The sequence below is a fragment of the Castor canadensis genome, chromosome 1 (genome assembly GCF_047511655.1).
Source record: "Castor canadensis chromosome 1, mCasCan1.hap1v2, whole genome shotgun sequence".
NCBI lineage: Eukaryota > Metazoa > Chordata > Mammalia > Rodentia > Castoridae > Castor > Castor canadensis.
The window spans coordinates 952331-969814 of record NC_133386.1 but is presented as its reverse complement, the minus strand read 5'-3'; the positions used below and the strand labels follow the sequence as shown (position 1 = coordinate 969814).

Genomic DNA, 17484 nt, shown 5'->3' with positions numbered 1-17484 from the left:
GCACTTACTCCTAGTGTTTACTTAAATCCCCCAGGGCAATGCACGTACACAACAAACATGTATGAGTGCACACACACAACACGTGGTTTAGAGGAAACCCAGCCAGGTCAGAGAAAGGCAAAGGTATATTGGTGGCACACCCACCTCCCTGGCCCTGCTGACAGCCTTTCTTGCTTAGGACATCTTCCACCGAGTTTTCAAACACCAAGTGGACATTCTGCAGCAAGCCCTGTGAGAAGACACAAAGAGTTTGATACAAAGCAAAACAAGATGCTAAATGCAGAACAGGATCTTCCCATAGAATATTTTCTCCTGTTTTAAACATGGCTGGTTTGAAATCTCTTTAAAATCAGATTTCCTGTGTCTGTTACTTTGGAAAATTACTTTTTAGACATGACATGAGTTCAACATGAAAAACTTGCTAACTAGAAAAGAAAATGCCCTTGAGAGAAGAAGGAAGGCAGCCAGGGAGGTGATGGGTTTTGTACTCTGCCCACAGAGACATGCTAGGCCTGTCCTTGCAGGGTGACCCTGGGTGTGGTTAAGGGCTCAGAAACAACCCTGTTCCAGTGAAGAAAGACTCTGGATCTCAAAGAAAGCCCTTCACTCATGGGGAGCCCTCCTGCCATGCAATGGGGTCAATCACAGATCCCACCCACCATGAAAGATGCACTCACTAACACAGCTGGCATCTCCCAGCCTTGTACTCAAACAGCTGAGTTTTAACATGCTTATTTTCAAGACAATGTGTGTGCCTGGGAGACAGGAATATACAAATGTCCCTCGACCTACCATAGTATGACGTACGATAAACTCATCACAAGTTACAAATATCACAAGGTGACAGTGAATTTAGCTCCCTTCTCCCTGCTCAGCACCATGACAGAGGATTCCAGGTACAGGGACAGGTCGGAAAAGATCAACATTCAAAGTCATGCTTTCCACCAAATGCATGACCGTCTCACCATCATAGGAGGAAGAACCCAGGGGCGCCATCGTGAGCCAGGGGTGTGTGCACAGACTCCTCACTTCAGGTTCTAAATGTTCTCAATTTTAGAAGCTCTGTCCCCATCTTACTTAGCTAGGATGGACATGAGCTATTCTCTCACCCACCTGCAGCTCCTCTTTAGGAAAGAGCTTCAGTGCGCTCTCCTACCATTCCTCACCAAAGCAAAGACCCAGGAGTGGCTGCAGTCCAAGTAAAATGATTCCAGATTGCCAGGAAGGGGTCTGACTCCTGGACCCTCAGACTGGTCCTGTGACCACAGCTCTGCTTCTCATGGCTCAGGAGCATGTGCGTTGTGTGCGTGCACAGAGAGTTGATTGATTTCGTGTTAGGAAGTTCTGTGCCTCTGTGTACACTATGTGAATGTGTGCATAGGAACTTGTGTGCACAGGGGTGTGGTGTGTGCAAAGCAGTTATATGCGGTGCTTGTACATGTGCATGCTGGGTGGTTCTATGTGTCTGCGTGGTGTTTGTGTGTGCAAGTGTGAGTGTGCATTATGGTGTGTGCAAAAGCATGAACAAGTGCATGGCTATGCATGGCTATGCATCTGTGATGTGTACTTTGTGTATACCTGTGTGTGGTGTGTATACACATGTGTGGGTGTGCATTGCAGTTTATGCACGTGCATGTGTGGTGTGCATGACTGTGTGCATACACGTGTGTGAAAGTGCACATAGGCGTGAGGGTGTGCGTGTGGTGCATGTGAATGTGGGTGCCTGCATGTGGTGTGATTGCATGTGTGTGAATGTGTGTGCACATGCATGGTGTTTGTATGCACCTGTGTGACTGTAGCCTGTGCTGCACCATGGTGAGACTTTGCCTGCTCCAACACAGAAGCTGCCCTGAGATGCCCTCTCCTGCAGGCTCCCGGCCAAGCTCTGCCCTCACCCGATCACGGCTGTGCATACGCACCCTGAAGTGACTCTCTCTGGTAGCACCTTTGGCCACGTACATCCTGCTCCTGTCGGCTGTCAGCTGCTCATAGAAGGGCTCATCCAGGGTGAAGCTGTCAATGAGGTCGCAGCCCACATACAGGCTGTAGGTCTCACCGGCCACCTGCACAGTGACGTTCTTCCACTGGGAGTCAGCCAGGCCCACATCCTCCAGGGAGATGGCATGCTGGGTGCCCTCCACCCAGTAGGTGAGGTCCAGGGTGTCCCTGGGGCCGTTGGAGACAATCTCAAATTGCCGCTGGGAGGGGCCAGGGCCTTCCAGTGCCAGTAGTGTGCCCCGTGACTTGCGGTCCTGCTTCAACTGCACCATGAAGAAGAAGCCATCCTTGTGCTGCATGACCTTGATGATCCTGTTGAGGTCATTTGTGTTCACCGGGGGGATGTAGTCAAAGCGGACAAACCGGTAAGCGGGCACCCCGGGGTCGGGCCCCCGGAACTGTTTGGCACCAATGGTCTTCCTGTTAATGTTGCTGATACTGAATAGATCGAAGGAAGTGTCTTCATCCTGGTCACCAGCTGCCAAGGGGAGCCACAGGGGACAGGTCAATCACAGCAGGGGCCAGGCTCACCAGGACTCAAGCTGATGAGCCCCAAGCCCAGGACACAGGAAGCTCCCTAGGACACCCAGTACCTGGCCATGTCTGTCTTGGACAAGAACATTGAGCCTATGTCTGTTGGAACCCCCAAACCCCACCCAGCTGCCCCAAGCATGGTTCCCACACAGCACAGCTTTGCTTTCTCCTGGGCTGGGAAGGACCACGTGCCAGAGGTGGATCGACTGTCCCCAGCACACATCTGAGCACAGCCCTCTCCACAGCATGACTTCCTTGCTGAAGAAAGCCTCACCTCCACTGACCCCTGCCCCGTCCACATCTTCCTCCACAGCAGAACTCTGAGCCTCCTGCTCTGCAGCTGAGGTGGGGGAAGCCCTCCCCTCTCTACCATGGGAGGGCACAGAAAAGAGGGGGATCTTTGGCTTTGCAATGGAGTTTCAGATAGCAACTAAATTCCATGTTGCTCTCTTGCTGGGCTATTCAGCTTTAAACAATTTAGCCAGCATCTTTTTATTTTTATGAAAATGTGCTCTCCAAATCAAATGCACACTACGGATACGGATTTGAAATTGTGACCAGTCTTTGGTCTACAAGTGAAAGGTTTCAAGTCACTATCCAACTATTGAAAGGAAGATGTCGGTTCTTGCCCAAACGTAAAAGTTTCAATAGTCCAAAATAACACACCGAAAAGAAAGTTTAAACGGAGCAGACTTCGCCTGAAACTCAGTGCATTAAAACATTGTAATGCCCACTGTTGCTCACAAAAGAGTGAATTTTACCACTTATGGTAGAAGTATTGACAACAGTATATAGCAAAAATAATTAAAACTTTGACTATTGCTACTAAAAGTAGCAAATCTAGTTTCATAACTTATTCAAAGACTCTCCAATGCTAGCAAAGATTTATTCACAACAGTGGTCTTCATGTCATCGTTTATATATACTGGTAAAAATAAGGTAAGTCTTAAGAAGAGTCAGTCCAAAAACACTAGGGTTTATCTGCAATGGAATACTACACAGACATTAAAATTGGGTTGGAAGAAGACAATGCATGGCACAGTAGCTCCTACAAGTACCTGAAGCAGGAAGTGGAAAGAAGAAACGCCGAGCACCCGACCCGTGGGTGTTCTAAGAGCAGCCTGCAGAGAAAGGCTGACTTGTGCCTGGTACAATGCTGCAGCCGTGGGGTATTTTTTCTCTAATACTAACATGTTCCAAAAATCAACCATCCCATGTTATAGGGACTCAAGAGTACATAAACATTTTATTTGCAAACGAGTTGAGAAGACTCCACCGTCAGATTCTCTGCCATGGCCTGCGGCTAAGCCACGCCCTCCTCGTCACTGACCATGCTTGTCCACACTCACCATGAGCACTGGGCCACATGCACACAGCCAGCAGGACCAGCCTCCAGAGCATCCTGCCTCCTGCCGTGACTCCTAGGAGGAAAACAGCCCTTGTTAATGAGGAACACACAGCTGCAGTTCTGAGCGTCGGCTGGAATGTGCACTCGTGATCTTTCACAAGCACTTTGCACATGACAATCAGAAGCAAAGGCACTTGTGGGAAGGTGAACGCTAGACGAGAGGCTTTCCTTGCACACGAGGGTGAGCTCGCGTTCACCAGGCCGGCATTCCTTGACAAGCACTGTGTGTGAGACGTTCTGAACACTCCTGATCCTCAGCCCCAATAACCACCTGGGGGGAACACGGCTGCAATCACGCCCACTTTGCAGAGAAGCAAGTGGAGGACAGGCCAGGGCAGCTGCTCTCTCTGAGTAATTCTGTTAATAAGACATGTAGCCAGGGCTTAACTCCAGGAAGGTCGGTTCCAGGAAAACATCAGCCTGGAGAAAATAATCTGTGAAGACATTTTGTGTAAATATCCAAGAAAAGAAACAGTTGTGAATAACTTAATTAAATAGTCAATATTCACAGCATTTTAACGCTGAAATGAACTTAACTTGGTGCATCACTCTTATGTAAAACAGATTTACTTAGCAAAGATTCTTACCCTACTTTTCTATTTTCCTGAAGGCTGTTTTTCCATTCTCTGGGATTCTAAGTTGGCATGGAGCACCCGAGACTGGACCAGAAGTCAGGAGACCTGGACGAAAGCCTGGCTCCACTGTTAACTCCTTGTGGCCTCCACCAGCCCTTCTGTTCTCAGCTCCTTGCCCCCTGTGAGTGGTGGGGTGATGGCACCCAGACCCCTTCACTACCCAGAGCAGTGCTCACAGCCTGAGCTAAGGGGAGCTAAGACTTACACCCCAAATCCTCTCCTGTTTAGATTATCAAAGCCACTTCACTTCTCATTGTTAAAGAAATCCAGCCAGTCTCCTTCTCCAGAGATATTTGACAGCTGCAAAGTTACCTTCCGGGGACAAGAGAGCTTCCCCAGAGGACAATGATGCCTGACAGGATCTCTGCACACAGTGCTCCCCGTGGTTCATGTCGTGGGAAGTGGGATAGCATCCCAGCCACACTACAGCCCTGAACTATCCCTCAGCTCAGTTGGGCACCAGCTGTGCCACCTGGGCAACTTATTTACCCTCTCTGACTCAGTTTCCTCATCTGTAGATCAAAAGCATCTGCCTGGCTGGGTTGTTTTGAAGATACACTAAGCAAACAAGTGTCCCGCCAGCCTTTGTAGCCTAGCAAGGGTGCTGGCATTGGCTTGTGGGCTATACACACCTGAGGGCTGGAGTGAGCCTGCCACCACCTTCCAAGGTGGTGGGGTAAGTTCCCAGAGGATTAAATCCTATGGGCAGACCCCTGTGGTGTATGCAGAGCAATACATGTGAACAGTGAGTGCCTCAGGGAGAATTTATAGTGCCACTGGGTCCACATCTGAAGGTACCTCCCTGTCACCCATCCCTGACCAGGCGCCTGCTGCTGGACACCTGTCTCTTATACACAGCTGCATCATGGCTAGCTCTACAAAGGCGAGCTGCATCCAGAAACATGGATTTCACAACACAGGACGCCCAGCTGTGCAAGAACAGGCTTAAGCCGAGCAGACTGGACTTCTTTTGGGCAAAGTCAACCCAACAGTAGTAGTACCACAAAGCATCAAGGCCTGCCATTTGTTAAATTACAGTCCCATCTCATGTAGTGGACTTGCCACACCAAAACATAGAGGGAAAGGGTCAGGCATGGCTGGCCCCTGTGCGGTCACCCCATGGTCCAGTGCTGCCAGACAATGCAATTGCATGAGTTCCATGGGCAAACCCCTTCTTACCCCAAGCCGCTTTCTTCCTTAGGTCCACACTAGGGAATCTATGATTAGATTTTTTTCTGAAATAAAGATGTCCAAAGTCTTTCTGCAGTGGAGTATCATTGAAATTTATGAAGGACATACAAAATTCTTTTATATGAGCTATCAAATGAAAAATAGCTTTGCTGGGAGTTATTTCTGTACCTCCATCAGGGGCAGTGTGATCAAGCATGACCTCTCTTAGTAGACATCAGCCTTCCTCTCCTGCTGGCCACCAGACCACTGTCCTTTAGCTGTCCTGCAAGCTGCCAGCTCCTTTCATATGCAAAGTGTCCCCAAAGTTCAAAAACAACTGTGTACCCTGGCAGTGTGGACCTTCCCACAGACTGACTGTAAACGACTAGCAATATCCCCACACTGGTCAGCTCTTAATAACGTGAGAAGTTAGAATCTCTGTCATCCTGGATTATTGTCATATGCAGGGGATTGTTTGCAACTCCTTCTTCATGGTCCTCCCTCAGTAACAAACTTCAGCCTGGAAACTTCTTATTCTGAAGATGTTTGCCTAGCATCCTGGGCAAGTACAAGATTAAAAACCAGCAAGAACCCAGGCAGGGAGCCGGGGCTGAGGCTCCAGCAAAAACACTGTAAACTAATTAAGTGAGACTAGCAGGTGGTGAGAGCCTCTGTGGGTTAGGCACGGTGGATCTGCACTGCACACTTTCCTGATGGAGATCCAGAGCCTTTTCTGAAAACGACAGCCCAGCAAATCGACTCAGTAAATAAGAAGTACACGTTACCTGCTGTTTTGGAAAGCCCAGCGTTGACTGACTGTGTTCCAACCCAGGCCCAGAGAGGACGAGGAGATGTTGCTGGAGTGGAGACCCAGGCCAGGGCAGAACGCTGCTGGCCGCCGGACGCGTGCTCTGCCTCCAGGCAGCAGCCGGCTCCTTTATATGCTCCTTTCCCTGAGTGGCCCTGTCAATCAGACTTGTGAGGAGGCACGTTTAATTCATTCCTTCGAAGGAATGACATAATTCCTCCTTCTGGGCCCACCATTTGCTCTGGGTACCTGGTGTCTAAGTCCAAGTCCAGCCTCCTCTATGCTGGATGCCGCCCTCTTTTGCGTCCACCCGGGGCTTGCCAGACAGGGTCGGGGAGGAGCCAGACAGAGAGGGGAAGGCAGGGACTCACTTTTCCTGTCTTCTCTCAGGAAATAAAATGCTATAAATAAAACTAGCAAGATTGGCTGAAACTCCCCATTTTGCTTAAGAGAAAAATATGCAAGTTTTATGCTTTAAATATGTTTCAAATTATCCGATGCAATACTGGTCCTTCTAAATTCAGTAAACAGCAATCAGTAAGACACAAAAGAGGTCAGTGGGTGTAAATGACTAGTCTCGGCACTGCTGAAGTTCTTATAGTGAAAGAATCAATTTTGTCATGGATAAAAAATTTTACTGTGAAACAGTCCACAGACGTTATTTCCGACACTTGGAACACAGAGATAAGTGCTTCTCAGAGGAAGAACTGATCATCTACGCCTCGTCTATTCACTCAGCAGGAGCCTACGCAACAGTGTCTCTCTGTGGGTGCTGATGCCCTGTCCAGTCCACCTGGGACATACTTCCCCAGGGGCTGCAAGAACCTGGGATCACATGCAAAATTCTCAGCCACAGGGAGGCCTGTGTAATATGCAGTCAGGAACAAGAACACGAAAGTAAGGACAGAAGACACATGCTTTCCCCCCAGCTCACATTACTCAGGTCAGAATGGACAGGCTATGGACACAGGAGGCATAGGGCCATCAATGAGGGTGGACCAAGGAGGAGAAGGAAGGTCCTCACTGGGGGCTGGGGGGAGGCGAGTAGTGGATAGAGCAGGGGAGGACCATTGGCCAAGGTGTGCAGAGGAGGAGTGACATATCCCAGAGCCCCTGCACAGGCTTCATTCATTGCAGACTGTACCTGGGGTGGCTGGGCGTTTAGTCTGGGTTGATGCATGATGGTGAACTTTAGAGAGAAAATGCATGAGGACCACTTAGTGACCTTTTGGTCTTGGTCCTGGCATTCACTGACCTGAACCCTGTGAGGTGGAGGCCGCAAGAGGCAGGGAGGCAGAGGCACCACCCCAGGAGAAGACCCTGCTACTCTTCAATGTCTTGTGGCATGTCAGTAAGGAACTGGTGGGGGGGAACGAGAGGGAAGCCTGCAATTTTCTTTTTTCTGTTTTTCATTTGTTTTGGTTTTTTGTTTGCTTGTTCATTTTCTTACGGATGCTGTTTTTATCACTCATAAACAATATCAATTTCTGACATGCAGTTAGAAAGGAGAATAGACTCAAACAGCACATCTCTCTTCTTTAAGGAGAGATATTTTGCTTTAGGTCACCTAGTTGATGACAAGGGCATCACTTGGATTAAAATATCCTGACTCAAATTTGTATGAATAAATGCTTGTCACCTCAAATTCTGAAGAGAATTGCATAACAGTTCACTGAGGAAGTTTCAGAGTGTAATTGCCAGTTTACTGTGCACAGACTGGCCTTTCCTGTGGCCAAATGGTGTGGGTTTGGCCCCTGCTCCTCATGCCAACAGCAGGAGGAGCACACACTCCCTCACTTCTCCCCTCCCTCACGAGCTCACTGAGCCCCAAATCCTGCAGCTGCTGACAGCTCCAGGAACAAGAGGAGAGGACAGGGTTCTGGGGAGGAAGGGAGCCGTGCACCGTGGTCCTTTACACTCTGGCATGCAGGTGGCCAATGGGGCTCCCAGTGTACAGAGAAGAGAGTTCTGTGAGGACACTTGGGAAGGCTTCATGGGGCTGCTGATGATGTATAGTGATTGGGTGGGACATCCAAGGGGCCAGAGACATCCAGACAGAGACAAGGTGTGGAACCAATGGTGTAAAGAGGACCACGACCTTCTAGGACTGAGGGAGTGAGAGTCCAGATGTGGCTGGAGATGAGTCCAGCCACAGCCTTGGGAACATCCCCTGGCAGGAATTCACAGACCTGTGATGCTGACTCCATGGCCCCACTGTGACATGGTAGGGAGACTCCTGGACGCCTTTTCCCTTGGGACCTCGGAGAAAGGACAAGGGGGGACATAATGACAAAACCACCCAGCCTGTGGAGACTCGGCTGGAATGTCACGTGGGAGCAGGGATGTGCGTAGGTCTGTGGGAAGAGAGAAAGGAGTCCTGGATCTGTTGGTTGGGTTGAGTGTTCCAAGGACCTCATGTCTCCTGGAACCTATGAGTGTACACTTGCTAGAAAGAGGTTGTTCACACAGGAGATGGAGTTGAGATGAGGAAATACTGGAGAAGGTCAGCCCTCACCTAATGACTGGTGTTCTTATTAGAAGAGGGACCCAGCAACAGGAATGAGATGGATGGAAGCAACCCACCTCTCCCTAGGCCACTGGGTGGGAGTGAAGCACTGTCCAGCATTGCTGAATACTGTTCAGTACTGCTGAATGCTGGTGGAATTGCTGGTTCTATGTTGTGCTTTCCTCAGTTCTTTGTTGCAAACACCCTATAAATGTTTTCTATGAATGATTGAAACTGTCAGGACACTTGACAGGCCTTTCCTTGTGCCTGGCAGCCTTGTACAGGGAGCTGTCAGCCAAGAAGATTTACTGACAACCAGCTGAACAGCTCTCAAGGCACTCCATCACTTTGCACACTTCACCATCACTCTGAGGACAATTCAGCACCTGCAGACCTCAGCTGAAGACATGCTCCAGTTATGACCACTCCAGACAGGCTGCACCAGCTTTGGACACCAGCACTCTAAGAAAAACACACCTCAGTCAACTCTAGATGAACCTGCAGCAATTCTCACCAGGCCAGAGGGGGAGTCTTTCCTCTGGTGGCCCAGAAGCAGGCCTGTGACTGATGCTGTCTCTGCCATGATTGGTGCACACAGCCTGGCCACATTGCCTTTCTGGCTGCATAAGCAAGCTTCTTGGCTCACTTCCTGTCAGCCAGGAGACACTCTCCTGCACTGCTAAATGGTCTTGTCTTTCCTACTTTGATTTTAATCCTAAGTAGAATAGACTGAGCTGGAGAGCAGCCTGGGGCAGAGAGAGAGGAGAGCAGAGGCAGTGGGAGCAACAGGACAGCAGAAGCACAGAGAAGACTGTGAAGAGCCAAGGTGTGGGGCTGCCGGCTCCAGAAGCAGGAAATGTTCTAGGGAACTGCAAGGCCTGAGGGCCAAGGGTCCTGACATGCAAAGCCCATGAGCTAAACCTCTTGAGCTGAGGGTCTCAGCATCCAAAGTTTGGGTGCTGTGACACTAGCCACTGTTAAGGGCCAAGGGTCCCAGCATCCAAGCCTCAGGAGCTGTGACCGTAGCTGGCACTGACTGCTGAGATTGCTAAAACCCAAGGACTACACTACTCCAAGTGCTAGGATGATGGCACTCAAAGGCCAGTGCAATAGGCTTCCAACCTGAACACCTAGGGCAGTAAGTCTCTGGTTTGTAGAGCCTGGAAACGTAGCCTGTAGTTTTCAGGACTTGGAGCTATAAGCCTCTGAGTCTGTCAGCCCAGTCTGCTAGCCTTGGGCACTCCAGAGCCCAGGTCTTCAACAGTAGACAGCTACTCGTCACCCACTTATAATTTCTGAGTAGAGCAAGAGGACCCAGTCAGCTGCTTGGAGCACCTTGTGGTGCAGCAGGTGAAGACTGGAGTGGTACTTATGCAGACCAAGGATCACCAGGGGCTGCCAGCAGCACTACAGCCCACAATAGATGGATCCTCCCCAGAGCCTTTGGAGAGGGCCTGGCCCTGCTACACCAGGATTTTAGACTCCTGGCCCTCAGAACTGTGGGATAATGAATTTATGTTGTTTTAAGCCTCCTGGTTTTTGGTGCTTCATTGTGGCAGCCCCAGGAAATTGAGGCAGACAATTCCTGAACCTCAGTATTGCTGATGTCACTTTAACACCAGTCATACAATCCCCCAGCGGAGTATACATCCTACTAACACACATTGTCTAGTCCAGCCCCAAGGGAGGAGCGGGGTGGTCTGCGATGGTGACATACCAGGAGGGGGGTCAGGAGAGTGACTGGAGAGGACTTGCAGGACCCTAAGTAGCTGCGCTATCCTGAGGCCAGGACTGAGGCTCACGCTAACACGGGAGGGACAGCTAAGGCATGGGGTCATGGTGCAAGGATTCTTGGCAGGCTATCAGATGAGCCTAAGTGATCCATCCAAATCGCTCCCACACCAGGGCTGGAGGTCAAGCAGTCTGCTCTCCACCAGGAGCACCAGCTGTGAGCAATAATTCTGTACCTGGAAGCCAAGTGCCTGCGCCTGACAGGATGGTGAACTGCGGGGAGCAAGAGCAAAGGGGTCTAGGCAGGTGGTGACCGGGTGATGTTCCAAGTGCCAGAAGTGCTCCGGTGGTTTGGATCTAGAATACACTCAGGCCTGCCTTAAGGGCATAACTTAGGCACCACCTGAATAACAAAGGGTCCTGAGGCCTGCAGAGATGACACACAGGAGGGAAGAGAAAGAAAGGAGGAAAAGGGAGCTTCAGACCATCTGTGTGTGTCACAAAGCCCAGGAGGGCTGCTTTGGGACCCAAGGTCAAAGCTGATCCAGCATCAACACCTTGCAAATGGACTTTCCCAGCTACTAGATCAGAGTTAGGGCAGCTTGGGACTTTCAAGTCTAAACCTTGGAAATAAAGGTTTTTGCCATGAAGAGGAAAAACAAAGCATCCAGGAAGCTGATTACATGGGGTGAGATGAAAAATCCTTGCTAGCTTCAAATGCCAAGTCCCCTAGGAGTCCTGGGCAGAAGATGGGGCACATGGGGCAGGGCCCCGTCAGGGCATCCAGAGTGATGACGACATGGTCCTGTGCTCACACTTAGTTCTAGACACAGGATGAAGAGAGATGTGGCTGTTGGTACAGGAGGGTGGGGTACAGGCAGGACAGCAAGGGTACAGATAGATGGCCAGGCAATGGGACTGAGGTTTCCATTGCAACTGCTGAAGAACTGTTAGCAGCAGGCTGGGCCTGGAGACACCACCTGTAATCTCAGCACTCAGAAGGCTGAGGCAGGAGAATGGCAGCTGGAGGCCAGCCTGGGTGACCTAGAGAGAACCCATCTCAAAAAAGACACACACACACACACACACACACACACACACACGCACACACGCACACAGTTTCTATGTACTAGGAGACAGGCCCTTTCACTGCATCACTGCAACTACTGCTGAGTCAGGCAAGGCACTGGGTGGCCACCAGTGGCCAAGGTGGCCCTGGTTCAGGCAGGGGTGGGGCCAGATGTGAGCCCCAAGGGTCAGGGACACACTGTGTCACATCTACCAGCAGGTCAGCACTACAGAGCTGTGTCTGGTATGAATTACTGTGAATTACATCCTCAATAAGTATTTTTCATAAAAGAATAAACAAGCTTTCATAAGTCAATCAACAAAATGTCCCCCTCTCCCTGTGAGCACTGAGTTGGTGAAGTTTGTATGGGACCAAAGGAAAAGGGACTGACACCAATACTGGCCTGGGGACTCTAGCCATTGTTTAGGGGAGGGTCTGACCTGTAGAGCTCCTGTGTCAGGAAGGAGGTGAGTTGGTGAACTTGAAGGACAAGCGTGCCTTCTCTTTCTCTAGAGGGAAGTGGGAGGAGGGCCTTAACAGCCTGTGTTGCTGACACCTCACCTCCCTGGGTCCTGGCACTTCAAGAGCCAGACACTGAGCGCCCAGAAGCTGCTGGGCTGCAAGTCACAGCCACCGACATCTGTTTCCTCTTAGTCTGTCCTGAGCTGGGTGAGTAAGCTACGGCCCGTGTCCACTCCTCTGGGTGAGAGTTACAGGAACAGCTCTGCTCTAACCAGAAGCGGAGGACAGCAGCAGTATAGGAGTCCTGGGTGAGCTCCCCGGGGTAGGGGCTGAAAGGAGAAAACACCCCCAAAAGGCTTTGGAGACAGAGGTAGGTGGGATGAGGCCAGCGCTGTGTCCCCTTGTGGTGGGAAACACACTTGGATGGGTGTGGAGGACTCCTCTGGGGGAGGTGAAGCAGAGTCCGAGGCCATCCCACGACAGAGCGTGAAGCCATGACGGTCTCGGCAAGCAGCCTTTGCTTCCCAGTATACAGGCCTAATAGCAAAACCTCCACCAGGGCGGAGGTGGGGCTGACGTACTGTGGCCTGCAAGGACTAAAATGTGGCCCTGAAGCAGGATCTGGGCCTTCTCCTCCACCCAGGCCTCCTGAGTTGGAGCCTCTGGGCCTGGCACGGTCTGCACAGTCCCTAGCAGCAGAAGTCACACAGAAATTGTCCCTGTCCTCTTCTGACCACTGCGTCAAGCTCGAACAGTGCCTGCATGTGTATGTGGTCATCTTAGAGGCTCGTGAAGCTGACTCAGGCTGGGAGCAGAGTAGGCAGAGACGGCCACAAAGCCTAAGATAGGACCTGCTGTTTGACTGCTGGAGCTGTTGGTGTTGGGCCCAGGTGAGATGTTCTGGGTCAGGAGACTTGGAGGGGCTGAGCCTTGCACAGTCTGTGTGTTTCTTCTCAAACCCTCTTGCAGGGCCTCAAAGAGAGAAGGCCACCGGGGCTTCTGGCTCTGTCTTGCCAGTGAAAGATGGAGGGAAACTAAGGTGGTGACAGTGCTGCCCTGGGGACAGATGAGGGGACCTGGGGCTCATGACCGGAGGACCTTCCTTCAGTGGGGCAGCATCAAGCTCTGCCTGGACCTGGAAGCATTCTGTGACCTGGGTTCCAGCTCAACCCCAGGGCCAGCCGTGTGGGACTCAGCAGTCCTGCTGCCCTCACCCTTCCATTGACTTTGTCTTACTGTGGGTTGAACTTCACCTCTAGCCAGACGTCGCCCTACTTGGCTATGGACTCACCTATCCACCTCCTGTCCAAACTCATGCTCTGAAGGTACAACTGCCTACTGCAGCCTTCCTAGGCCCAGGAGCAAAGGCTTTCCCACCCTGAGTCCTCAGGCCAGCAAGCTCAAGCAAGACCTTTGTGTCTTCCCTGGTTCTTGCCTCCCCCCAAATTCTTGATCACCCGCAAGTACCAGGAGAGCAGTACAACCCACCACCTCTGCTCCAGTCCTTCCCCACTCAGTAGTCGCAGGGGTTCCTACAGATGGGCTCATGGGCCTCTCCCTCTAGAAGGCCCCCCAGAGACACCCCCCGTCCTCTTCTTGAGCATTGACAATCTAATGTGTCACTTCCAGTGCCCAGGACAAAAGCATGGGGTGGGCTTGATGAGCTGCATTTTACAGATCCTAAAAGGTCAAGTCAAGCCAAGGTCAAATCAGGCAGGGGCTTCGGAGCTGGTCTCCTGCTGTAGGGGCTGGCGCCTGGCCTTGGCTGTCCCTGCCCTCCAGGTTCTGGAGGCCATGTGGAGTGTGGCATTCCTGGAAATGCTAGGGACAGTTTCGACAGAATGTACTATGGAAAATGTCACATTAATCTTTGGCAGAAATATTAAAGCTGATCCGGATTGACAAAATATGTCTCCAAGACATTGGGATGAGCCCCTGAGTGTAGGATCTGTCTTTGCATGCCCCTACTCCATATTCCTAGCACAGGAACTTGGGAAATATCCCAAAATAACCCACAGACAGAAACGTCCAAAGAAACACAAAGGTCAATGTCCTGAAGGGCCATCAAGTCATCAAGGGGAGAATCTAGAGAGAAAAAAGTGAAAATTACTCCCACTGGTGAGGTGGTAGGAATCAGAAATCACTGTCTGACCTCTGTAAATTTATAACACACCTCTGCCAGCCATCTGAAGCTGTCCAGCAACCCACAAGCAAGGCTGGCCCTGAAGGAAGGATGCCGTCTGTACCCAGGGCCAGGACTCAGCTCTCGCTCAGAGATGACTGAGGACTCTTTCGGTGTGCTGGCCCTCTGCCACCTGGTGCCTACCCCTGAGTGGTGTCACTCTGATGTTGATCACACCAGCGTGGACCTGCTGCACACCTGAGGCCATCCCTGTGATCTCTGGTTCTTGCCTGTCCCTGCCAGCAGGCCATGGCAGAACAAGCTGGAGGTAGACAGACAGAGATTGGAGAGGCAGCCTGGGAGGAGGCTCCCTGAGCCTCCCAAAAGATAGTTCAGACCAGTGCAGCCTCCTGTAGGAGGTGTGGGCCTCAGAGCCTTCCATTAGCAGGAGTAGGGCGCAGTGGAGAACTCGGGCAGTGGGAAAGCTTCAAGTTATACAGACCTGGCTGTTTTGCACTGAGGGAGACCCCGAGCCAGATTCTGCCTGAGAGAGGAAGTGAGGACAAGGGCTGACAAAAACAAGCCTCATGAGGACCCCAAATTCAAGTGAGAAAAACCAAAGTGGGCTCTCATATGAGTCATATGAAGCACTCCAACCTGAGAGGCAGCAAAACCATGGGACCAAGGCTGAATCTGCAGACCTACAGACAGACTCCATGTAGAAGACGGCTAGGCTCTAGGCCACTCCCATGACTAGAAGCTTGTTGGTGTTGGGAGGAAGCAGGTAATGAACACGGAGGAGGAACAAGATCGAGGGCAAGACAGATTGGGGACATTTCCAGCAACTGGTCCTTTCACCTGGCCATCCTATGGCAGTGTCCTCTTCCTCAACAAAAATGGAGTCCATGGTCCCAAGGTCCTGGGGCTGAGGCACAGGTGTGCAGCACCACCCACTCACAAGGGCATCTGCTGGTGCCTGGAGAAGGTGGACTTGGTCGCTTCCCTTCTGAACGGAACAGCTGAGCCACAGCTGTCTTGGAGCATGTGCACATGGGATGCGGTTTACTGTGGTTCACGCAGAACAACCTCGGTTGTCAGAGCTGAGAGTGCTGGCCCACATTGCTAGCAAGGATTCTTAAACACATCTACACTCTTTCACTCAGTCAAGAATTCTGCTGTCATTCCCTGTACGTGACATATAGGTGTAAAACCGGGGTGTCCCCAACATCCAGAGCCAGGCACTGGCTGTGGCTCAGCACCGCTGAGCCTATTTTCTGTGAGTGAGCAGTGCAGTGTCACGGACCCTGCCCTCTTGGACTCGTCCTCCGAGGGCCTCGCTCAGGGTTAGGGCTGTCCCTGGGCAGGGAGTGTCTCAGTGCTGAGTCACGCGTGGCGTCCTGGGAGAATAGGCACAAGGCAGTGGGTTTCCACAAACAGACACACGCGACTGACATTTGCACAATGCTTTTATCATTAGACAGGAATTTGCGCATGGAGAGCAAGTGGGAGCCACGCGGCCGCTGCCTCTGCACTCTGATCACTGGCTGTGCACGCGTGTTGTGTGTGCCTTGGGAAGGACCACAATTTAGTCACGATTAGTCAGGAAGGGCAGAAGAATTCCAGTAATCATAAAACATCTCAGCCACCATGACAAAGAGGCAAATCTGACTTCCAATATTGAGCAAGCACAACCTTTTGCAAAGTTTAGAAGTGTCCTCTTTACTCTCGGTGTCATTGAGCTGTGACAAGGCTGCGTTCTGCCAGATGTGTGAAGCCCACAGCCTCCTAAGGATGTCCCAGCTTCTTCAATCTCTCCTGGACTCTGGCTTCTTTGGAACATGCTTGGCAAAACATATGCATCAGTGAGTGCACACCAAGAGGGTGTGTGCAGGGGTGGACAGGAAGGGATCCATTACAGAGATTTAGGTGATGTGATCAAGAAGGCAGACAAGTACCAGATCTGCAGTCAGCACACTGAAGACCCAAGAGAGCCGAGGGCATCCTTCTTGTCAGAAGACCAGCAGGCTGGAGATGCCGGAACAACCGATGTTTCTGCTGCAGTTGAGGTTGGGAGGAAAGCTGAGGCTCCCTCCTCAGGGGTGGCTCTGCCTTTTATCTGTTCAGGTAGTCACCTAATTGAATGAGGACCACCACACTGGGGAAGGTGGCTGCCTACTCAGGCCACAGATTCAAATAATCTCATCTGAACCTCCCTCTGATTTAGTCTAAATGATGTTTCACCAAGTATCTGAGCACCCTGTGGCCAGTCTCGGTGACACATAAAATCAAACATGACACCTTGTATATGCAAAATGCAAGAACCAAAGGAGGGGACAGCAAGAGGAGATAGCTGCGTTCAGTGAGGACCAGGGGAAACAGGTCGATAAAGAGTCGTATCAATCATGCTGAAATGATTTACTCCCCCGGATTACCTTGAAACCTCAGTGGCTGGGAAAGACAAAATGAGCTGAGATTATCAAAAGCACATTCAAAGGGAATGTTTTTAATTTAAATCTTTGGTTCTGAAAGTGTTTCTTATGCTTATTTTGTTATGGTTTTTAGAAGCTATCGAAGCGGGGAAAATACAAGAATTTTCTCTGATCATAGTTTGATAAATCATTTTAATTCCTTCACAAGAGCAGCAAAACACAGTAGGGCTTCTTCAGTTAGAATCAACACCGAAATATCTAAAACTGGTATGGTGTGACACTGCAGATGTAATGTGCAGCCACTTCTCTGAGGACAAAAAGGTCTGTGGGATTCCACCAGGTCATCGAGGAGCTCATGGCTGCAACACCGGAGCTCTGGAGTCTGTGAAGAGTGCTTTTGCAGGAAGCAATATTGCTGCGTAAGAACAGGGTTTCTGCTCTTTCTTCCATGTCTGTGCCCGGCGGCCTGGGACAGGCAGAGCACACACACCCACAGAAGTCCCTGTATCTGCCCTGGGTGGCACACTGTCACCTGGTTCAGAAACCTCAAAAGGGAGTTTAGGGGCTCGCTCAGAATGAGCCTACAAGGCCAGAACCCTGCTGTCTTTTCCA

The 17484-nt window shown here is 50.9% G+C and overlaps 1 protein-coding gene across 2 annotated transcripts in view; it reads right to left on the bottom strand.

Moving 5' to 3' along the window:
- Window positions 1-6838, bottom strand: part of Thbs2 (thrombospondin 2) — a 31468-nt gene extending 24630 nt beyond the window's left edge. For both annotated transcript variants that reach the window (XM_020186104.2, XM_074070107.1), the window contains exons 1-4: window positions 6531-6838; window positions 3882-3953; window positions 1920-2476; window positions 145-229 (exon numbers count right to left, since the gene is read on the bottom strand). In XM_020186104.2, the coding sequence (XP_020041693.2) occupies window positions 145-229; window positions 1920-2476; window positions 3882-3933 (694 nt within the window). In that variant the 5' untranslated portion in view covers window positions 3934-3953; window positions 6531-6838. The remainder of the gene's footprint in view (window positions 1-144; window positions 230-1919; window positions 2477-3881; window positions 3954-6530) is intronic.
- Window positions 6839-17484: the final 10646 nt, after the last annotated feature.